This window comes from Vombatus ursinus, unplaced genomic scaffold (assembly GCF_900497805.2).
Source record: "Vombatus ursinus unplaced genomic scaffold, bare-nosed wombat genome assembly UNPS02009835.1, whole genome shotgun sequence".
NCBI lineage: Eukaryota > Metazoa > Chordata > Mammalia > Diprotodontia > Vombatidae > Vombatus > Vombatus ursinus.
Genome location: NW_020949613.1, coordinates 4,422,610 through 4,447,772, shown reverse-complemented (window position 1 = coordinate 4,447,772; position 25,163 = coordinate 4,422,610). Strand labels below are relative to the sequence as shown.

Here is a 25,163-nt window from a genome sequence, read left to right as displayed (position 1 = left end):
CAGGCAAATAGGAGAGCTTTGAAAGTTACATGTTAAAAATTAATGTATATATATGTATATATACATAAATAAATAAGTAAATATATAAATGAATGAATATAAAATTACAGCAAGCTATACAGAGTAGAAATGCTCAGTTTTCCATTCAATATTGTTATACCATGTATATGTTTTATTTGATGTTTGTTAAGTTGATAATTTTTTTAATAAAGAAAAAATTGAATGTTTAAAAATAGGTCAATACAACTGATTAAGTATGCTTTGTTAATTATTAAATTCAATTAAATAAATAAATTAAATAATAATACTAATAAATAAATAATAAATTAAATATTAGATACAACAATTTTCCATATATATTAAATAGGGAATTCTATCTTCCAGCTATTAGTTGATTTATAGTAGCAGAACAGTTTTCATAAAATAGACATTTTTCACAAGGGCAAGTCCAAATTTTTTTAACTTTTAAAATGCTTTATTGGCATGTTTTTTTTTCTCCCTGTCACTGTTAATTTCATAACAAATATGAATAGTCAAAGCAAAAAAAAAAATCAGAATATTGGCAATATCTGTGAATGTATATCTGGTTTTGTAACTCTAGTCTAATCTATCACCTTATAAAAAGGAATAATCATAAGGCTTGTGAAATCATGATTGGTCACTACTTTCGTCACCATCCTGATGTCTTTCATAATTATTCATGATCCTTTTATTCAGACAAACATTTTTATAGTTGAAAGATAAAAAGATAGAATAAAAAGGAAGGGGACAGATATTTTCAGTGCTTTCTTATCCTTTCCAGGTTGATGTCAGAGCAAACAGCTATACCCTTCTATAGAATAGTTCTGACTATTCTGTCTTCTATTTCTCTCTTTTGTATTTTATGTGACACCAGCTATGATTCTTATGTTACTTACAATGGAAAAGGTGATCAAAAGTTGGCTGAGATGCTCCATGTCTGACTACTCTAGCAGCTTCTAATGCAACATACCTATCCACCTCTCCAATGATTGCTAGGGAAATCAGAACCCTCAGTTTATTTTCAGAAGCCATGGCATCCCTCTTGACCTTCATGTGATCTTGCCAACTCCCGTCCCCCCACCCCAATATTGGCACAAGGACTAAATCTTATAGGTTTTTGTACCCATAAAAAAGAGTTAATATAATTGAGTAAGAACACACAACTGTGGGGTGGAGAATTAGGTTCCATCTCTTATCTTTGATGCCAATTTGTTGGGCCTTATGGCTGCTATCTATTCTTTTAGTAGAGAATGCACAAGATGGAAATTCAAGCAATGTTTGAATAACTTGAACTAACCAAAACATCCCACAACCAAACAAGGGTATTGTGGGGTTCCAGAGTTGAGTGAGAACAATGCTACATTGTTGTTGTTTAGTCATTTCCGTTGTGTCTGACTTTTTGTGACCCCATTTGCAGTTTTCTTGTTAAAGATACTGGAATGGTTTGTCACTTCCTTCTCCAGTTGATTTCGAAGATGAGGAAACTGAGGCAAACAGAGTTAAGTGACTTGCTCAGGGTGTCACAGACCTAGTAAGTGTCTGAGGTCAAATTTGAACTCAGGTCTTCCTGATTGCAGGCCACACCCTCTATTCACTATATCATGTAGCTACTCAAATGCTGTACATAACCATGAGATTATTTGTATATTTGAGAAAGAATTATGATACAGTCTACATTTTTAATAAGGTGTAGGTTGTGTTCAGGATAGACTAGTAACTCCACTGTGAGGGATGGTGAGCCTGACTCACGGATGCTTTTCCACATTTTTAATATGACTTTCACTTTTATCATTTTTCCAGCTTAAGAAATCCTAATTTCATTGTATGTTTTATTAATGGAAAATGATCAGGAAGACTTTTATAAACTGATAAAAATGAAATAAGCCAGAAAATATATATGTACACACATATGTATGTATGTATGTATGTCTAAATAAGATGACTTGCAACAATGTTAACAGAAAGTGTGATAAAACAAAATGAATTCCATGTAATTTTGATTACTAAACTTGTTCCTGGAAAGGAGGGGAAAAATGCTCTCTTTCCCCTTTCATGGTATAGATTTGGGGAACGAAGTCTTTTTATTAATATGGTGACAAATAGGAGGTGGTAAAAGTTTCCTAATTACTTTAAGATACATGTTACAATACATACATGATATTATATATATGTATATGTATACAAAAATATGTGTTTATATTTGTGTGTGTATATATACACGAAGATATATATGTGTGAATCTATTTTTTTTCCTCTTGATCATTTGAAATTCTAATTTGAATTGTTGCCTCTCATAAGATCCTTCCTTTTAAGAGCAGTTTTATTCCAGTCAGTGTTTTGATGGAGTATAGACTTGCATTGTTCCTTTTATATTTCACTTTTAGAAGAACATACCATTTTAGTATAAGATAATTATGAATATTAAGACATTTTATCTTTGAGTATCTCCTTTCTGTATTCTATATAATAGAAAATTCCTTTTATTGTCTTTTATTAGCTATAGTGAGAATTTCCAAGGAAATGTCAGGTAGGGAAGGTGGGAGAGGACAAATTTAATAAGTTCATTTTGTACTCTATATGGGGAATAGTTATGATATTCTACCACTCACAATGACATCAGCACTATTCTTTCTGTGGTGTAATATTATCCTTTCAAAGAAACCACATCCAACCACATGCAGGATGGAAAAAGAAGTTTCCCTTTATTGAGGCACCGTTATGAAAGGTGCTATGTGAGAGCAGGGAACAGCATTATTACTGTTATGTCTATTCTCCTGAGCCATATTCTGTCATCTTTATGGAATACTTCACTTTACTAGAGACTATTCATTGCAAGCAAAGCAGAGAAGACATTTCTTCTCTTTTCATGGGTGGTAAGTGCCATTAGTGAAAAACAAAGTTGTTATGATTCACCATGGGTAACTATGGTCCATAGTATCATATAATCATAGTATTTAGAACTAGAAGAGAACTTGCACATCACCAAATCCAGCTCCTTTAAGTCCAGCAGATGACGAAAAGGTTGGAAGAGATGAACAAAAGAAGATTGTATGGTGTCATGGAAAGACTGATGTATTTGGAGTCAGAGAATCTGACTCTGACTTGTACTTTTCCCAATTAATAGCTATCTGACTTTTGAGAAGTCATTTAATCTCTTTTGGCCTCAGTATCCTCATAATAAAACCTTAGTGTTCAGAACTTGGTAAAAGTCAAAACAGAACAAACAAATAAACTAACAAAAATCACTAGTAAGCAAGCCCTAGATCTAATCACAGAATGAATAATGAGGGGGTTAGTATAAATGGATTCTCAGGCCCCTTCCTGCTCTAAATCTATGATCCCATAATTTATAAAGTGACTTTCTTGAAGTAATATGGCTAGTAGGTGGCAAAACTGAGATTAGAACCAGAGGCAGCACATTTTAAGATTCAAGAGGTCTAGGTTTGAGACCTGGCTTTGCCTTTGATCAAGAGCAATCTCTTAATCTCTCTGACCCTCATTATCATCTTCTGTGAGATAGATATAGTAATATTTATGCGGTGCGACCTCATTCATAGGGTTTGGGAAAGGAAAATTCTTTGCAATGCGTGAAGTGCTCTGTAAGTGTGTGTTAATATTGTTATTATGACAAATCTGAGGGTATAATAACACAGGGAGATAGAAAGGAAGAGTACTTATCTGTCTTTGCAAACCAAAGGTGATCAAGAATTATAATAGAGTTTTATCTTTGTGGGTTCCATTATTTTTTCAGGTTTGTCTTACATTTGCTTTACAATAACTAGCATTTATAAAGCATTTTAACATTTCTAAAGTGCTTTACATTTATTATCTCATTTGATTCTCACAACAATCCTATGAGGTAAAATTTATTTTTATCCTTCCACAGTACCACCTACCTGCCTCTAGTTTGCCTAACTTGTAATTTGAATTACCAAAAAAGTCCCAGATGTTTTGGATTAATTTCAAATACTGTATTAATGTTTGTTATATAACTGTGCATCAGATTGATGTCTATATTTTTCTTTGTATCATCCTTTAGAAAATCTTATTTTTTTTGATGTCTTATGATTTTGTGTCACCTTCATTCTGAAAATAACCAGTAGAGTGAATTAAACTCAAACTGGCTGTGAGAGCTGATTGTTAAATTTTTTAGTGTGCAAATTTTTTTACACCCTAGCAATTGGCATATACTACAAATCAGGACTTGATTTATTTTATTTGTTGATTATCTAGAAAATGATGAGTAAAGTGTCAATAATGCAAGTTAAACTTAAAGTGTGTTCCAAGAATTTTTCCCCCAGAGATTCAGTTGTTAAACATTTACCAGTATACTCCTACATATATCCCCCCATCATTCCCTATCTAATAGCAATCCTTTCTAAAAATGTATTTTAAAAGACACAGAAAAAAAAAAACAAGGTCAGCAAAACAGACCAACTCATTGACCATGTCTGACAGTATATGCAACATTCCATACCAATCTGTGCCTATCTCTTCAAATAAGATGTATTTTCTTTTTCTCTCATTACACACACACACACATACACACACACACACACATGTTATTTTCACAACATCATCATTTTTGAACATATCTGTACCTTCTCCCTTACTCAGTCAAGACAAAAGATGGATATGGTCAATCTCTCCAAAACTTTGCCCATCTTTTTTTTTTCATTTTCTTTAGGTCTATATTTTTTATAATATACACTACCATCTTTTATGGTTTGGGATATCCCAGTTAGAGTTAGAGCACAGAAGGGAAATTAGTTTCTAGTCCGGGTATTGTCTCCCACTTATTTAAAAAAAATGAATCCAATTCAAACCAGTATCAATATACCAAGTGGATGGATAATTAAAGACATTTGTTTAATGGAGGAAATTACCTCTGGAATTATATTGTGGGTTTCACTTTCTAGATTATAAGTATTTATAAATATATCATGGGAGAGAACAGCTTCATGGACATGACACTAAGTCAGTTTATTAGAAATTCTTGCAGTGAAAACAAAACAAAACAAACAAAATTGCCTCATAAGAGTCCATGTTTCTCTGGTTATTTAAACTTAGAGGATTTCCTATTGTTTAATTGAAGTGAAAGCATTATGGCCTCTAAAAACTTCCTGACCTTTGACTTCCCAGCTTGAGCTATTAGTAAAAGAGGAAGAGAATAATCCTGGAGTTATTTTTACTACTTAATAACTAATATGTGGGGAAGCAAAGTGGATTAGCAGTGGAGAGAACTTAAGGTTTTGGTTTAGAAAAACTAGGTATTAAATTTTGTCCTTGACACTAGCTGTGAGACCTTGGGCAAATCTTTAACCTTCATGTGTCTCAGGTAATTCCATAGAATTTATCTCCTAAGATGTAGAAGAGTTTCTGATCTAATTAGGTCCCACATCAAGAATTTCTGAAACTGACAAAATTATGAATTCTTTCTGTTTTTTTTTTCCATATCCCTGGGGTAGATTATTAAAAAGTATATCTTTTTTTTTGGTCATACCTATAATTTCATTTATATAAGAAATTCCCAGTGAGGAAACTTTCTCTATTAGTACATAACAATGGCTGTCCTCAAACTTTCAGGGTTTTCTTTTCTATGGAAAATTATTTGGTGTACATTTAATGACTTGCCTAGGGTCACATAGCCAGCATGGTTTAGAAGTGGAATAAGAAGCTAAGTCCTACTAATTACAAGGCTGGTTTCCTATCACTACACTGCTCGTGTATCAGCCCTCCCTTACTTAAATCCAATTCACTTGTGTGTCATGGCATCACTTTCCTGATGTCGTGGTGCTCTTTGAGAATGAAAGACAAACAACAACAAACACCCAACAATTCTGAAAACGTTTCCTGATTCAACTGAATCCAACAAGGATTTGTTTATTAAACAACTCCTATGCATAAGTACTATGCAAAGTGCAAGTACTGCAAAGCTAAAAATGAAATTGCCCTGGCCATCAAGGTGCTTATATTCTAGTGGGAAAGTCTACAGAAGCATAAATAGAAAAGTATGTGTTGATCATGTGACTGAATGAGGACTGGTAGAGGGAGAGACAAAACAGCATTCTATTTCCTAGTACTGGAACAGTAAATTTGAATCTAGTCACAGTTAGTTTACACTAATTCATCTTTTGTTATCTGTTGTTATTGCCTTGTTATATATATTTTATTATATGTACTATTGTCATATATTATATATAATCTATAAATATATATATTTTATATATTTTTCTCTCTCTTTCTCATCCCCTGTTGAGTGCAAGGGTCTTTCTCTTTCTGGACCTCCTCCTTTTCATCTGTAAAATGGAGGTGGGGAGGAAGGAGTGGACTCAGTGAAATTGAAGGTGCCTCCCAGCTCTAGATCTCACAAAGGATAATGTGAACTGTTTTGCTTAGAAGTTTTCTAATTAAAACTTTTAGACAGGATGAAGATGGAGACCCAAATTGTTCTGAGCCCTTATTTTGATGAACATTACATTTGTTGAATTAAACTATAAGGCAGATGTTTAAATTGTTAGGAATGGGATGACTGGTTATCTTAATTGAGGAGACCATCTCCCTCTTTGTGTTTATAATTCAATAAAAGAATAACAAATTAAGGTCAACGGTATTGACTGAGACATCTTATTTCAATCTTTAAGAAATCAATTTTATTCTTCTTATACAGAGCTCATACATAGCCAATAAATGAAATTTCAACACTTAGCTATCCTTAACATTCGATCATTTTCTCCCATGCCTATCACAATGCATTGCATATGCCAGGTGCTCCATCATCATCACACTTGAGTCAGAAAGACTTTAGAGCACATCTAGTTTAACTTATACCCAAATTATGAATCCTCACTTTAATATCCGCAGAAGGGGTCATCCAGTTTTGTCTTGAAGACCTCTTCAATGATGAAAATTATTGCCTCTCAAGGCATCCCAATGTATCTCTGTTTCTCAAGTGAGGAAGTTTTTTCCCCTTCAACCAAATTTGTCTCTGTAGCATCCTGTCCACTCTAGTACCAAGCTAAGAAAAAAAAAGTAAAATTCCTCTTCCACAGAATAAATTTTTATCATAACCTCCCCATGTCTTCATTTCTCTAGGATAAATATTCACAATTCCATGACAAAGTCCTTGCATATCATGGCCTCCATTCACATAATCACAGAATTTTGAGTTGGAAGAAACCCAAATGACCATATACAACAACCCATATCCCCAAAAGATTCCCTACTACATTAGGACAAATAAGTAGTCATCCAGATTCCAAAGAGGAGGCCTTATTTCTCTGACCCTTCTTCAGTATAGGCCCCACTTGTCAATGTTGCTGCTATTAATACGATTTCCTGAAATGGACCACGATGTTCCACATCTACTCTGACTAGGGGAGGTCACAGCAGGCCCCTCTACAACAAATTTGTTAAATACTCATCCAGCATTGCTGGAAGACCCTCATTGATGGGGAACCAATCCCAAAAGCCAGTTCTACTTTGGAGACAACTCATTCTGAGGGAATTTTTCCTTATGCCAGACTTTGCTTTTTTCTCTTTGCAACTTTTGTTCATTGCCCTAGTTTGGCCCTATTGGGCCAAATAACAAATTAATTTCTTTTTTTTTCCTTTTACCTTCAAATAATTGAAAGCAGCTATATTGTCCTCTCTAAATTTTCTTTTTTATTAAAAAGAAGCTACATTTTATGTATACATTTAATATATACAATATGTATATGTATATGTGTGTATATATATATGTGTATATGTGTATATGTATATGTGTGTGTGTGTGTGTGTGTTTATGTATGTACTTTCCAGCAAAGAGCTGGAAGCAAAATAGGAGCTCATTGATTAGGGAATGGCTCAACAAATTGTGGTATATGAGAGTATCGTGCCACAAGAAATGATGAATGTGACACTAAGAAATATGAGAAGACATAAGAATGGAGGCCAAGTGAAATGAGCAAAATCAGGAGAACAATTTAGGCAATGGCAATAATAATATTGTGAAGGAGAACAACTTTTCAACAATCTCAAAATTCTAATCAAACCACCTAAAATAGTTACTTTAAGTGACCTAAAGCTGGAACCTCCTATATGTGTTGTCTCCCTGATAAGTTCTATGGAAGTGGGGTGTGCCTTCTCTTTGTAATACCAGTATTTACCATTGTGTTTTATATGTAATAAACACATTTTTGTTGTTCATCTATCCATCCATTCATTCATTCATGCATGCATGCATTTCTTCATTCTTGGAACCTATTCTGACTTCTTTACATAATTGAGGACTAAAGACGTAGAATGAATTTTCAGACATGGCCAATGCGTTGATTTGTTTTGCTGGACTATACATATTTGTTGCCAGGGAAGGGGAGAAGTAGGTTAATAGGGATAGACGTGCAAAAAAACAACAAACAAAAACAATAAAATATGTTTTTAAGTGCACAGAAGCAAGAACAAAAATACATAAATTGCATGTAGATAGCATTTTGCTACTGCTTTAAAATTATACATGCAGACACATATATGCACATGCTTCTTAAACAATGTTACTAAGTCTTTTTGCTCCAGATGCCACTTTCCCAGTTCCTTTATCATTAGCATAATGCTAAAGTTATCATCTATATAGCCATTATAAAATATTGAATTTTTATTATAATGGAGGGTATATGCATTATATGGTGTACAGCTCACATGACCTCGTCCATCCACAAATTTGAGAGGCAATGTACCATTATGCAAAAATACTTGTTCTGTGCCATGTATGAGAAAGAGGACTGGAAGGGGAGGAGGAACTAGATCTGTGATTGCATATAGGGAACTCCAGTTAATAAACTCCCTCTATTGGATCTGAGTTGCATCTGATCTGCAATTTACAGTCTCAGAGGCTTGCCTGGAACACTGAGAGGTAAAGTGACTTGTTGAGGGTCACACAGCCATTATGTGTTGGAGGTAGGACTTGAAGAGAGGTCTTCTCGACCGCATGATCAGCTCTCCATCAAATATAATAACCTGCCTACCAAAGATAACTATGTAGTACTTATGAATAAAGGACCTGGGTCTAAATTCAAAATGCCAAACCCCAAATGTCTGAAAACACAGTTTACTATCCATGTGACCAGGGGTATGCTAATAAATGTTTAACAATCAACTCTCTGAAAAAAAAAATGTGTATTTTCTTTTGCACATGGCGCACACAGTAAGTTTAATATGTATTATTAACATTTTATTCCTTGCTTCCTTAAGTCTGAACAATCCACAAAAGAATAAATTAAGCCCTGATATGTAACATTTGATGATTTCTGATATGTAAGTGCTCACACAGAAACTTTAACAATCATAGCTGGCTCCAGTCTACCCCTGCATGTAACCCTAGGCAAGTCATTTCAATTCTCAGGGTTCTCATCAGTAAAATGAAGATTATATTGCTTGCTTTACATTACCCATAGGGGTTTCTGTGAAGAACGTACTTTGGAAACCATAGAGTTATGAGCCGTTATGATGATGTAAATACAGTCAGGAGCAGAAGTGAGCTTTCTTTATTTGCTTTCCTTTTTTTTACATGCTGCATCTAATGAAGATCCTTTTTCCTCGAAAATCACCCAAATGAATCATTCAATGTAAAATGATGCATTACCAAATGAGATAATTTATTTAGCCTTTAGCACAGTGTCTAGCATATAATAGGAGTTTAATAAGTGTGCATTCCTTTTCCTTCCCCATTAGGAAGCTAGACATTGAAAATACCCCACCAACACTCCAACCACCATCAAGAACTATGCAAATTCCAAGACATTTCTTTCTTTTCCAGGTCTTTGCAGACCTTTCTATTGTTCATGAAACTGCCAGGGAGAGTTACAGGTAGTTTAAGGGACCTTTCCCCTCCCTCTAATTCAGTGTGATACAGTAGACACAATGCTGGATTTGAAGTTAAAATGCATGGCTCTCAAGTCCAGCTCTGTTACTTGTGCCCTGTGTGATCTTTGATTAGCCACATTGTCCATAGCCTCAGTTTCCACTTCTACAAAATAAGGGGGTGGGACTTGATGAAGTCTAGGGTCCAGTCTGGCTCTAATGCTTAAGAAGGAGTAAACTAAGACCACTGAGGCAAACCTCATTCACCAGTGAAGAGCAGGAAGATGGTAATGACTTTCAGAGATTACTAATCTGAATCAGATTTAAATTGGAAACCAAAATTTTTTAAAAGGCTCTGTATCTCATTACTCATCCTTATAGTCAATGGTGCCCTTTGTTCCTTTAATTAATTTGTGTTATTTTAAGGAGCTCTTTTAAAAATGTTTTCACTTAAATATAGGAAATGATGAGCTTTATTGAAACCTTTAACTTTCCACAATCCCCTCTCCCCCTTCTTCTTTTTCTCATTAGGGATGCAGACCTGTTGCTGTTAGACGCGAGAATGGTCCCAGCTCTCTATGTGGGTTGGTTGGTCTTTGATATCACTGTGACCAGCAATCACTGGGTGATTAACCCACAGAACAATCTGGGCTTGCAGCTCTGCGCAGAAATGGGGGATGGTAAGCTGTGAGAGTCACATGTTGCTCATTGGGTTTGCCCTGTCATCAATATTTAGAGCAAGCATGTAGGAGATCCTTAAGCATGGGCCCATCCAATAAGAAGGGCTGGGATGAATCTCACTCAACTTTCATTTCATTTTAACTGCGAAGATGCAGCTTTTCAATGGTTTTTCCCAGTTGCGAGGTAGGGAGTGAGAGAGTAGGCAACTTGAAAGAAGATAGTAGCCCTGTATGTTATTTTTTCCATGCTTCTAATTTACTATCAGCTGGTAAACCAGGAAAGGTAATTGCATATGACTGTATTGCAAATATAAATATTTTATTATAATGTGCTTGTTTTGGCTCAAAATATGCTTAGTACAATAGAATACAAGCCATTGAGAGTTATTAACTTTTTTTTTTCTTGGTGAAATGAACCCTTTTGGCAAGTCTTTGGACTCCTTCTCAGAACCATATTTTTAAATGAATAAAATAAAGTATATAGGATTAAAAAAACCAATAATATAGAAATACAATTATCAAAATATTTAATTAAAATATATTTTAAAAATTAATTTCATAAGACCCCATGTTAAGAATGCTCTCTTTAGAGTCTTTTTTCAATAGTGTGTAAGTTTTTTGTTAATTCCATAGTACCAATTAAAGTGGTAGGCATGATGGGGAAGGTTTACAAATTTTGGGGTTGTTTATTGTGATTGTTGTTATATTTTTCTTATTTTGCTTTATGGTAATAAATGATATAGGTTAGCGTGTTAAACTTGAATCAGGAAAATAAGGGATTTTTTCTTAAAATCAACATGTACTAATTCTGTGACTATAGGCAAAATCTCTTTTTGCTTAGTTTCCTCATCTGTAAAATAACATTAGTACCTGCTTAGAAGATTAATGTGAGAATGAAATGAAATAATGTACACAAAGCAATTTGTAAGTTGAAAGCACCATGTAAATGCCAGCTATAGCATAGGTATACTGGAAAGAATACTGAATTTGGAGTCAGGGCTTAGCACATAGATAATAATAAATGCTAGCTGACTTCCTTAATGTCAGCTTTGTTAGTTACAATCTATGTATCTTCAAAAAAGCCACTTAACCTCTGTGTGTCCTAGTTTCTTCATTTGTACGATGACAAAAGTGCAATAGATTGTCTCAAAGATTCCTTCCAGCTCTAAATCTATGATACTGTTGAGTGATATAAATTGTAGATCTGTCGTGGAACCCAGCCAGTCTGGCTTATAAGTGGAAGCAAAAGACCTCATTATAATATCCTTTCTTTTATAGCATTGTCCCGTAGCATGGTCCTGAGGATAGAACTATATCAGAAGCTTATAAGTAGAAATAGCTTAAAGAATTCAGCAAGGGACAGAATGAAGTGAAGTAGAGTGTATGGTTTTAGCATTTAGACATTGTATATTATCATAAAGCATTTCCAGAAAAGGCTTTGCCTATTCCAGAACTTGACAGATCACTTTTGCCAAAAAATGCTTTACACAAAAATTCAAACTCCATTTGTGAGTGCAGAGTGTTTAGTAATTTTTTTTTAACCGAATGTACGGAATTGCTGTATTCCCTATAAGCATTTGAGATTGTTTTGAATTATGGGCTATCTGAAAATTATGACTTTGAGATTATTGTTAGGGATAGCCATATTTCAAGGGCTTATGAAAATGGTTTACATGTAAGGAGTCTTCAAGAATACCTAGAATTTTAAACTGCTATATGCTGATACTCAGAAATGTGACTGTGAAATCAGCATTGTGGTGGTATGTTTCTCTCTTTGGATGTGATTCAGAAAAGAAAAATTAAATTACCACTATTTTTCCCTTTGTTTTCCCTTTTCTCTCCACCTACCCCCAATAGGGATGAGTCTGAAGTCGCTCTCCAGATACTCAAGGAATTATTGTCAGACCATTTCTTTCCCAGAGACAGTTTTTCAAAGTCTTAAACATTTATGTTGCCTCTTCTTTTCATTTGATTTTCTTCCATTATCTATTTCCTTTAATTTTTCATGTGTTTCTTTTCTTTCCCCTGGTGCTATTCCCTGCTTTGATCTTTTTTAGCCTCTCATTGCATTTGCAGACCTCTTATTGATAGTTTCTGTTTTGTTTCTGTTTGCCCTTCCTTTTGGTAGTGTTTGTTTTAAGGCTCGATTTTCCTCATTTTCCCTTTTATACTTCTGCAATCTTAGACATCAAAATTCACCTACTTAGCTATTCTTCCCCACCAATCTCATTCATAATAGTGAAAAGAACAGTCACGTGGCTGTTAGTATCCCTTGTTTCACTACTGCTGATGTCATGGTCACTGGTCATTAGAATCCTCTGTTCAGTTGCTCCCCACCACATGACATGGCTATTATGATCCCTTGCTCAGATGTTGCCCACACCATGGAGGCTGGTGAATATTTATACATTGAAATACAACTTAATGAAGATCTTCAGTTTAATTCAATTCAGTTAAAGTAGTGCCACCAAATTAGATATGACCTTGGGCAAATGACTTACTCTAGTCGCCTTCAGTTTTAGCATATGCAAAACTCAAGAGTATTACATATGACCCAATCTGTATGAACTTGTGTAACTACACTGTCGAATTCACTGGCAGTAAATCCATTATTGATGCTGCTTGCTTCATCGTAGTGTTGTCATTGGTCCAAAATGATCTGAGTTTCAGCTATTTATAGTGAAGTATCCTAGTGAACCTGTTCCAAAGGTGTCGCCCTAGAACTCCTGAGGATGAATTCTAAAGCAATTTGCCTTTGCTGCTTGTTTGTTATGCTGCGATAGAATCAAAAGGAAGAAACGTGTCCCACGAAGAGGCAGAATTAAGATGTGAGTGCATTCCAGACAGAGATGGTGTCAAACCTGGTCTATGAGAGAATCAATGAAATGGATAAAACTTAGTTTTATCCCACTTCTATGGAGGAAAACAGCTGAGAAACCTGGATATATATTTGAAAAATCAATATTTTGGAAGTTGAAAGGCTGTTGAAAATAAAAGTAGCATTATAATTCCTCAGAGATTTGGGGAAATGTCAGCTTTTGAAATACTGTTGTTATAGATTTGACAACTGAATGAGAGAAGATTTAGCAGAGTTCACTTGAGGCTGGTCTCTTCTGACTTGTTTTTCATGTTATATCAATAATTTGCCATTTTCCGTATGTTTTGCTTACTAAAGTGAACAAAAAAAAGCAAAACTCCCCTTTTGCTTTTCAAAGGTAAAGTATCAAAAAGCAAGATAGTTTTCACTCCTGAAAAATTAGTTCCCAAAATCCTGGAAGGTTTCTAATGATAAAAGTTATATTTCAAGTTGACAAATGAAATTATTTTTATATCCATGGCAATATAGGTGGATTGTTCTTTTTCCATGAAAAAAATATTATTGTAAGGGAATATTTCAATGTCTTCTGCTGATTTGAATTTATTTTTTTTGGGTGGATAATTTGGAATAGTTGTCAATTACCTAACTTGGAACATTGTATTAATTGTAGTTGATAGTTTCTTATTCTTATTAATGTTTTAATTGAAAATAACATAATTACAAACTTCTCCCCCCTACACATTCTTATACATATGTTTGGATGAGGAGACAGTGACATACCTGCATTTCAATACATCTTTTATTTTTAAGACCAGGGTTTTTTTCAGATACAATAATTTGCTATTGTTTGATGCTTTATATAGTTTTAAAATCAACCCAACAAGCTATTTCTATTTTTCAGACGTGGGTTTATAGTATAAATTTGAGATGGAAGAACAAAGTGGTATTTGGGGATCATCAGAATGTCTTAAAAAACTGTATTTTCAGACGTTTTGGGTTTGGCAAAATTCATTCTGAGTTTTGCCAGTGATTTTTTTCTTCCTTTCTGTTCAAACCCGCGTATACGTCAAGGAAAATTCAATCCGTATGTTTCTGATTCATTTGCATTCAAGTCATCAAAATGTTGTTTTGTCAGTACATTGTTTGATGTCCAAGAAACATTATGAGTTTTTTTTATAAGTCTCTAAAAGTCATTTTTCTTTGAACCAGGAAGTGATGCATTTTTTCCAGCGTTGGATTGACCAAGATCCAGTCAAGACACAAATTCAGTTCAAAAGACAATCCTCAAAAGTTTGAATGAGTTCTCCTCTTAATATAGCATGTTTTCCCACAGCTAAGAAAAACACATTCAGGAGTTTTTAAAGCATTGAATTAAATGGAGTTTATCCTTCTAGACTTATTGATGTTTAAAAGTAAAGATGACTGTTCACAAAATTTGTTTTCTTTGCTGCTGATTTGGAATCCAAACAAATGTTTGATATTCAATTTCAATTAGTAGACTAGAGCACCATTTTTAGTTGTCTTAGGAAGACTGAGACATTGTGATCAATATGTGTAAAATCAGGAAGGATGGATCAAATCATATCTGTCATGAATAGGAACTTGTCAATTTAATCTGGAATACTAGAATTTAATTAAATTCAATAAGCAGTCATGAAATACCTACTATGTATAAGGCATTCTGTTAGGTACTGAGGAGATAGCACTTAGTTCTAATAAAACACTATAAGGAAACTATTTAAGTGGTGAATGGAAAACTTGTGGGGACCTTTATCTGACATATGGTGCAGGAAATATAAATAGGTTTAATTCATAGCTTGTGCCATATCTTCAAAGGTCCTTGCTACAGAAGTCAAATACAAAATCAATATTATGTTGGGTGCATTCACTTATAGGTCTACTCTTGTAGAAAGAATATTGGGTTGAATGATCATAGAACAATCCTAATTTATTTAGATTTTTAGTTCTGGAGCTGGAAGGGATCCCAGAGGTCCATCATGTCCAACTCTCTCATTGTACAGATAAGGGAACTGAAGCCTAGGGAACTGAAATGATTTGCCCAAGGTCCCATGGGTAGTAAATGTTAGAAGTAGGATATAGACTCCATCCTTTGCTTCTAGAGCAAGTGCCCTTTCTGCTACATCACACTGCTTTATGTAATTAGACCTTGGGTGAAAACACCAATAAAGGGTGTATGTGTGCATATGTGTGTGTGTATGTGTGTTTTAGTTCTGGTTTTCATTTTTACAATTCATAGTACAATAGATAGACAGCAATGACTATGTTATCGATGTGGTCAATTCTCGTTTATTCAACAGAGACACGGCATGGTGTAGTGGACAGTATGCTAGATTTGACCTCAGTCATACCTTGTGTCAGACACCTGCTGACTGTGCAGCCCTGGGCAAATCACTTAACCTCACACATTACAGTTTTTTTTATCTATAAGATGATGGGGTTAGACTAGATGGCTTATAAAGTCCCTTATAGAGTTGCTCTAAATCTATGTCCCTTGAATGTTTATTAAGTACTTGTTCTGTATAAGGTTATATGGATAAAAGATAAAAACAAAACAGCCCCTGCCATATTTGAGTATACATTTTATTGAAAGTATATAACATGCACACAGGTAAACATCATACAAAGCAATTCCAAGGATAGAAGATTAGCAAATGAGTGGTAGGGTCCAGAGGAAGTTTCTCTAAGAAGGTGGCATTGCTGCTAAGGTTTGAAGAATATGGGGAGGCAGAGACTTGTTGTTCAGTTGCTTCAATCATATCTCACTCTTCATGACCTCATTTGAGATTTTCTTGGTGAAGATACTAGAGTGGTTTTTCCATTTCTTTCTCCAGTTCATTTTACAGATGAGAAAACTGGGTCAAACAGGGTTAAGTGACTTGCCCAGGGTCACATAGCTAATAAATGTCTGAGGCTGGATTTGAACTCAGGTCTTTCTGACTCCAGGCCTGGTGCTCTATCCACTAAACTACCTAGTAGCATGTTCTATCTATCTATAGTTCTATCTATAGCTTAAGGGAATGCACAGAGGCAGTAAATGGAATTGTGAGTTCAAGGAATACTTCATAATTGAGCTTAAAGAAAATTATAATTTTTGAAGGGGAGACAGTGCATGGTACTAAATATTTAATAGAAGCTTATCTGTATTGAGAGATTTCTTGCGGCAAAAAAAACCCAAAAAACTTTGCAAATGGAGTGGTGTCCTGCTGCAAAGAACTTCTTGAACATTGAATCTTGATGTTTTGTGTCCACTGGAAAGATATCTCCCAGTGATCAACAGGCTTGTTTAACTACAGAATCATCCTGTTGACAGCATTCTGGACAATCCTGACCACCAGAGGACTTTTTAAATATGCTCATGCCTCTGTCTCACATTACCAGTGAATCTGGACTCGTCAAATCTTCAACAACTTTTGATCCTGACAAATTGACAGTAAGGAAAATTGAGAGTATACAGCTGGGCCATTAGTTGTAATTTGCAAAATAACAATAAGTGTTAGAATTTTAAGGTTTGTAAAGTGCTTTAAAATATTATTAAAGCTTGTTATTTTGGAAAGAATGCTGAGTTTGGAACCAGAAGGACTAGGTTTGAATCTTAACTTTGCTATTTAATCCTTATGTGAGCTTGGATAGATCATTTTTCCCTCTGTGGGTCTCAGTTTTGTCATTTGTAAAATAAAGGAGTTGGACTAAATTACCTCTAAGGATCCCTTGTACAGGCCTAGGGAATGTTACTTTTTTTATTTTTGCTGTAAGAGTCAAATAAAAATAAGTCGAGATGAGATAAATGTAGCCCCTTTGGAATCAAAGAATTCTAAATATGAGTTAAGCTACTATAGCTTTCCTGTGAGCAGCATAATGGAAATGCTATAATGCTTATGTAACCGGGTGTTAAAGATACCCCGATTGTCTGCAGAAGATAATCCATGCGTCTTGGGAACCAAAAGCTATCTTCTTGATTTATGTTGTGCTGTTCACATAACAAAAACCACAAAATTCCTTGTATAGACAAGAAATTTCCCCCAAGTGGAAAGGGAAATTGACGAGCTCTTATGCTTTGATTGGAAGGACATCACAGGTGAACTTGAAAACCAGCAAGAAAAACCAGTCCAAGATTGTGGCTGTTAGCTCATTCTCAAATTATAACCCAAATGAATCAGCAGCTCCAGGCTCTTACATCCATTGTGAATGAGACAGAATGAGGGTATTTTGGATACATTTAGAACCTGCCATCATTTCAACATATTCCCTATTCTATTTTTTTCGAGTATGTAAATGACTTTTTATGAATGATGAATAAATTAAACATTAATTTTCCATGAGGCCTTTCCCCATTTAGGAAAGAAACATTTATTAAGTGCCTACACTATGCCAGGCACTGTCCAAATGCTTTACAAATATTACTTGATTCTTATAACAACCCTGGGAAATATGTGTTATTATTATCCCCATTCCACTGGTGAGGAAACTGAGGCAGAGAGAAACTAAGTTATTTGTTTAGAGTCACATAGCTAATAAATATCTAAGGCTGAATTTAGACTCAGATCTCCCTGATTCCAGGCCCACTGCTCTATTCATCAAGCCACCCAACAGCCTTTAGGCAGGTCTCTTCTTTCAAAGCAAGGAAATAGTGGCAGTGGTGGCAGTAGTAGCAATAATAGTGTAATTGATAATTATTTAGTGCTGTAAAGATTGCAAGGTGCTTCATGTTCATTATTTCATTTGAAAGACCATTAAAATGAAAAGCCATTGTCATGGTGGAGAAAAGGGAATCTGTACTTTATTTTGGGGAAAATTCATAGTGGATTTAGTTGTGATATAGTGGAAAGAGAGTTGGCTATGGGATGAAAGGGCTTGGGCTTGAATTCTACCTCCATGCTTTTCTACCTGTATATCTTTGGACATGTCACTTGTCCTCTTTGACTCTTCATTTCTTCATTTAAAAATGAAAGAACTAGGAAAGATAATCTTTAAGGTCCCTTCTGATTCTGATTCATCTGGAGAAAGTGCCAGAGTAAGATTTATAATAGCTAACAATAATAATAGCTAACAGTTACATAGCATTTTAAGGTTTGCAAATAAAATACTAAAATAAAATTTTAAAATACTTTAAAAATACTGGATTTCCTTAAACGTATCAGTGCAATTTTAAGTCTTAAGAGCTGAAAATTACACTAAGACTTTTGGGACGCTTGGTATTTTCTCCTTTTATCCTCAACAACTTTGAGGAGGTATGTGCTAATATTATCTCCACTTTACAGAAGAGGAAAATGAAAGACACAGAGGTTAAGTGATTTACTCTTGGTTACACAACCAATATTTGTCTTGGTACAGATTTGAACTCTGGTCTTCCTGATTTCAGGACACTTCCCTACCTGTATGCCACCTGCCAGACTTAAAGTCTTGGTTCTGCTACTTAACTGTTTATGTAGCCTAGCACAGGTCAACCTCTCTGTGCTTTAGTTTCCTCCTCCATTAAAAGAACAAAGGAAAAAGAAGTGTTTTGGACTAACTGGCCAATAAGGTTCCTTTCAGGTTTTAATCTATTATCTCATGAAGTATTTTTTGGCATTAAATTAACAAGTAAAGGCAGCTAGTTGGTACAGTGAGTAAGAGTGCTGTACTTGGAATCAGGAAGACCTGAGTTCAAATCCTATTGCATACTGTTTCTAGCTCTATGATTCTGAGCAAGTCACCTACCCTCTCAGCCTCAGTTTCCTTTTTGGTAAAATGGAGCTTATAATAGCACCTACTTCCCAGGCCTGCTGTGAGGATAGAATGAGATAACATATGCAGTGCCTTTCCCACTTTAAGCACTATGTTAGTAAGCACTTACTACATGCAAAACATCATGTTAGGTATCTCCCTCAATGCAAAAATCATAGCCCTTGCCCACAAGAAGCTTATGATCTAGTACTGGGCATTGCATGTACATTCAAAGGACTACAGTACAAAAACAGGAAAGGATGAGTGTGAAAGGCTGGTTCAGAGTGCCCTTTGATGTCTGAGAAAGGTTGTCTCAGTCTGAATGGATCAAAAAGAAAGCTTCATGGAGGGAGTGGCATTTGAACTGGATCTTGAAAAGATGCTTAGATGCCAATAGGCAGGGAAGAGTAGGTGAGAGCATTCTGCAGTAGGCAAAGGGGACAGTGTGAACTAAGACATGGGATGGGGAAAGTACAGCTTTGTGCCAGGCAAAAAACCTTGTGAGTCTTTCTTCTGAAATTACCTTAATAACCAAGACTCTGGTTACTCACTTATCCATATTCCCTTTAATCATAATATGAATGTGTTCTTTTGCCCCTGACTTTGTACTGATTTTTAAATATAGATATTACTGAGTACTTTTACAATCATAATTGCTGCACCACTTTCCCTTGTGTCCCAAAAAGTATGTGAGTCAACTGAAGAATTAAGGTGATGAATTAATAATACAACAGTAGAATGATATCATAGATAGGGTGTGCTGGACTTGAAGACAGTAAGAGTTGGGTTCAAATCCCATCTCTGACCCTTTCTCGGCATGTGATCTTGGTTCAAGTAATTTTACCTCTCTGTGCCAAGGTTTCTTCATCTGGCAAATGAGGGAGCTGAACTCAATGGCCTCTGAGGTCCTACCTAGTTCTAAATCCATGATCCTGTGATTACTTCTCTCTCTCTCTCTCTCTCTCTCTCTCTCTCTCTCTCTCACACACACACACACACACACACACACACACACACTCACACACACACACACACACATTTATAATTTGTAGTATTTAGAGTAGGAAGGAAGATCATCTTGTCCAACTTCCTTATTTTATGAATAAGGAAGTTGATTCTAAAAAGATTAAAAAGTGTATTATATTTAATGATCATTCAAACCAAGGTCGGTCAACTGCAAATTCTACTATTTTTCCAGACTACCACTCTATGTTCTTTCTCAAACTCAGTTATGTGTATTGTTTCTATTTCAGGAAAGTTGAAGTTGCATATTGCCATAACATTCGTATTCCAAATTGTTGATGGCAGGGAGTTTTTATTTTTTATTTTTAAATAGATACTGTTCGTATAGCCAAGTGTTAGAGGAAACTTTTCTAAGAGGATAAATGCTTGGGCTTATTAGGCAGAAAGAGTTGTATTGAAATCTCACCTCTGACACTTGCAAGCTTTGTCACCTTAGATAAGTGACTTAACCTCTATGTTCTACAGATAATGGCCCAGGACTTCCTTAAGATGGTGAAATCCTTTATATTTTGAATGAAGGAGATAGTTAGCAACACATCTCATCTCCTTCACTGTGTTCTTTCAGTGATCACCACTTTCTATGATTCTAAAATTAAAGGGGTATGTTCCCAATGCTCTAAGCAGTGTAGGGGACTAAGAAACAGACATGTAGAAAGAAAAACAGGGCATGTGGCAAGGGTAAAGACTACAGATAAGGAACTCAGTGTGGTTTGACCAAGACTGCAGGTACAAAATAATAATGCTGAGCTAAGAAATTCATTAAATATTTTCCTTTCAAACTGAATCTTATTTCCTAATTCCCAGTGAAAATGGGATTCAATCTTCTCTGTCAAATCATGAGCTTTTTAGATGACAACATTTTCTTCCCAAAAAACTCACATGTAATTCTGGAATTCAAAAATGGTCAATTTAGTAATCACCTAGATTTATCGAGTATTGAAAATTATGCCTAATTTAAAAAATTTAAAAGGAAGCAGCTGGTGAAACCAGTTGCAAAATTATCCTGACCATTACTTAGAACACTATTTTAACTCAGGAAAAATCTCTAAATTAAACTCTGGTCTTGTCAGATGACTATTTAATCTATCTCAGTGGTCAGATGATCTATGATGCTGGTTAATCTGAACATCAGTTGACATAGTGTTAATAAGTAGCAGAAGAAATTCAGGGATCAAAGGTGATATTTTTTTCTGCCTTTGTTTTGACTACAGTTTCTCATTATTATTTATCTAAGTTCCTAAAGCTGCATTTCTCACATTTTTCAGTGAATCTTTTCAACATTTTGTGGCTTAGAGATCATCTTTTAAATTATCTTTGTTGAATCTTTCTGTCCATACGTAAAGCTTTGTCTTCAAAAATGATTAAATATTTTGTTTATAAAGCCAAATGGTTGCTTTTAGCTAAATTTATAGTGGTAAACTTTGGTTTCAAATAAAAGAACATAAAAGAGTTTCAACATCTAGGAGTCTGTACAAATCACATTTCCTATGAATTTCCTCTTTATGATAAATGCATAGATAGATAAACAGAGAGACAGATACATGGATAGATACACACACACACACACACACACATATATACATATATACCTGCGTAAGTGCTCAGAAAAACAGATACATAGATACATGTAAGGAGATAGATTCTATCTAAAAATCATATATTATATATGTGTATCTATATAATGTATACATGTATATACGTGGATACATAATGTACACATTATAGATTTAATTGCATATTAGTTAAAATTAAATTCTTAACATGACTCTTACACATTGAAAATATTCACATTATATTTACCCTTACTCCATGGGGAGATGGAGTAACATTGTCAGAGTAATCCACATATGAGAAAATGCAGAAAGAGGAGGAAGCATACTAGAGAGCATTCATCTAAAACTCTAGAGGGAAAATGATAGATCCTAAAAAGGATGAGATGCTCGGAGGGATGAGATACTTGTTGAATTGAAGAAAAATTCTGATGATAAATTCTTCTGATGAGGAAGAAAAAGGGGAAAATAGTTAAAGTAGATGCATAGAGAAGTCTCTGAAAAATTTAGAAATTTAAAGAATATACCTTGAAAATGAAGACAAAAAAATGAAAAGATGTGAAAGGAGCAGTATAATGTTAGTAATACTATATTAAGTATTCAATAGCCTAGAATGAGTTACAGTGGATGATAACTATGAACAGTGTGTGTGGCAGGGGTTTAGAGAACAATATTGGTAGGAAGAAGAAAATCAAAGAAGGGATGGGGCATTGTTTAGGATAAATGTAATGATGGTAACAGATGACAGGGAGAAAGAAATATTTCACTATTATTTGGCTTTTATCTTTTCTATCTGGGAGAACAATTTTTAGTCAGAATAGGACAAAGAGTGTCAGCAGGGATATGAAAACCAAGGAAAGCAAAGAGATAGCAATAGCTTATCAAACTTTAATGAGTTTGAGTCACAACACACAGATGAACTACATCCTAGGGCACAGATGAGACTGACAGATAGAATCTTGGAGTTTATTGGTGATAGTAAACATAAAAACTGTGGAGGTGAGGAAAGGCAGTGCAAGACTGGAGACAGACAATTGTAGTCTCAATTTTCAAAATAGGAAGAAGTAGGTTTTTCAAATTATAAACTACGTCTTTTCTTCTATTTCTCACAAATTATAGAATATATAATTAAAGAGATTACTTCCAAGCATGTATAAAGAAGATGGGTGAACTTTCAAAACTCATAGAGATTTATTAAGAGCAGATTATTCCAGAGGAGAATTATTACTATTCTCAACAGTTACTAGATTGTTAGAACAGAAGAATGTAAATAATAATACAGTTAGTTGGATTTGGAACTATTTCAAAGAGCTGATAAAATATATTGATTAAAGGATTGACTACAAGGAGGTATAGTGGAATTCCCCAATGTTCTTTTTTGTTCTATTGAATATTTTTATCAAACATATGGATGAAGATATATATATGATATATACATTACATTCATAGATGATATATAAAACCTGGAAATGAAATGATAAGTATGTAAAAATCTTGACAGGCTATTACATTGTGATAGCACTAACGAACCATTTAATCCTGATAAATATAATATTTTCTATTTGGGGTTAAAATTAATTTAAAAACCTTGATAAATATAATGTAAGAAACATAAGACTATATAGTATTTCACGGAGAAAAACTGATCTGGGGGTTTTTGTGGATTGCATGTTCAATATGCCTTAACACTTAACAACAAAAAAGCTTACTGGTATTATGCTAGATTGCTCAGAATAAGAGAGGGAATAGTCTTGTTTTATTTTGTTCTGACAGTCCACATATGGTATTTTGTGTAACGATTCCCTGTTGCACACATTTCCTTATAGAAAAGAATTATAAACAAAACTAAAAACACTGTATTTTCAGTTTTATACTACCATCTACATTCTGCTATGTGTATGTGTGTGTCTGAGTAATACATAATATATGTATGAAGAGATGACATCAGGGAAATTGATCCTCTTTGAATATATGCCAAGTAACAGTATCATTGATCAAAAGTTTAGATTATTTTTTGAGCAGAGTTCTAAATTATTTTTTGGAATCATTGGACCAATCCACAGCTTCATAAACATCACTTTCCCTCTCTTCATATGCCCTTCCAACATCAATTAATCAAGCTATCCAATTATCTATTTATCTATCAATTGTTTATTAATTTATTCATTCATCCACCTATACGTTAATTTATTATTATTAAATAGTTTGTTTTGGCTATTTTTCTTATCTGATTTATATGAGGAAAAAACTTCAGACCTCTTTTAATGTACACTTTTTTTATTAGTGGTCATTTAGAATCTTTTAAATAAAGTAGCTGATAATTTGCTTTTTGAATACTTTTCCTTTGAATACTTGCTTGCTGTGTAATATCCGTTGTATGCTTGGATTTATCATACCTTAAGTTATACTCTTTCCCATTCCCTTGGGTTTTATTGTCTAGCCTATTTCATTGTCAAATTTAAATTTTTAATCCAATCCCAAACAATTCTGATCATTAAAGTTTTATAGTTTTATATTTGGTAATGCTAATTCTTTGTTACTCCTACATTTTTCATCATTTTCATCATTTCTCTTGAAATTTTTCATCATTATTCTGCCAGATGAATATTATCATCATTTTTTCTAGTTCTAGAAGTAGCCTCTTGGTATTTTAGTGTGGCACTAAATTAAAAGATTAGTTCTATAGAACTTATTATTTTTCTTATATTGGCATAGACCAAATGTAAACAATGAATGTCTCTCCAATTATTTAAGTATTCTTTTATTTCAGTAAAAGAGTAGGTAGTTGTACTATTCAAAGTTCTGGGTGTGAATTATGTTAATTCTCAGATTTTTGCACATTTTGTAATTATTTTGAATTGCTTTTTTGAATGACTTTTGTTATTAATATAGAGACTGATGATTTTGTGAGTTTATTTTATAATGAAGTTATTGCTTTGATTATTTTGATGATCTTATCATTGGCAAACAAAGGTATTTTTGCCTCCCTTATGCCTATACTTGTTTCTTCACTTTTCTAATTGCCTTAGCTTGAGTTTCTAGAACTATTTAAAATCTAGAACTATTGAAAATGAACATCCATACTTTATTCTTGATATATTGAAGAAAGTTTTCTTGTGCTTTATTATTATAAGTAGTCAGTTAGTCATTCAGTCAATAAACATTTATTAAGTACCTATAAAGTGGTAGGTTCTGTGCTAATCACTGGAGAGCAAAGAGACAGAGTATAGTCTCTACTCTCAAAGAGCTTACAGTCTAATGGGTTAGACAACATGAAAACAATTATGTCCAAACAAGCTATATACAGGATAAATTGGAAATAATCAACAGAGAGAAGACAGATAGGGAAAACCTCCCTGTAGAAGGTGGGATTTTAGCTTGGACATGGAGGAAACTGGGGAATCCAGGAGATGAAGAGGGAGAATATTCCATGTCTGAGTTGCAGCAAGGGAAAATACTTAGTGAAAAGATGAATTATCTTGCTTAAATGCTAGTGTCACTATAACA

General features: G+C 34.3%; 1 protein-coding gene across 1 annotated transcript in view; it reads left to right on the top strand.

The window, feature by feature from the left end:
- The window catches only part of BMP5 (bone morphogenetic protein 5), a 180,375-nt gene that overhangs the window by 99,939 nt on the left and 55,273 nt on the right, over positions 1-25,163 (top strand). Inside the window, exon 3 of the mRNA XM_027852929.1 lies at positions 10,393-10,541. Within this exon, the coding sequence (XP_027708730.1) occupies positions 10,393-10,541 (149 nt within the window). The remainder of the gene's footprint in view (positions 1-10,392; positions 10,542-25,163) is intronic.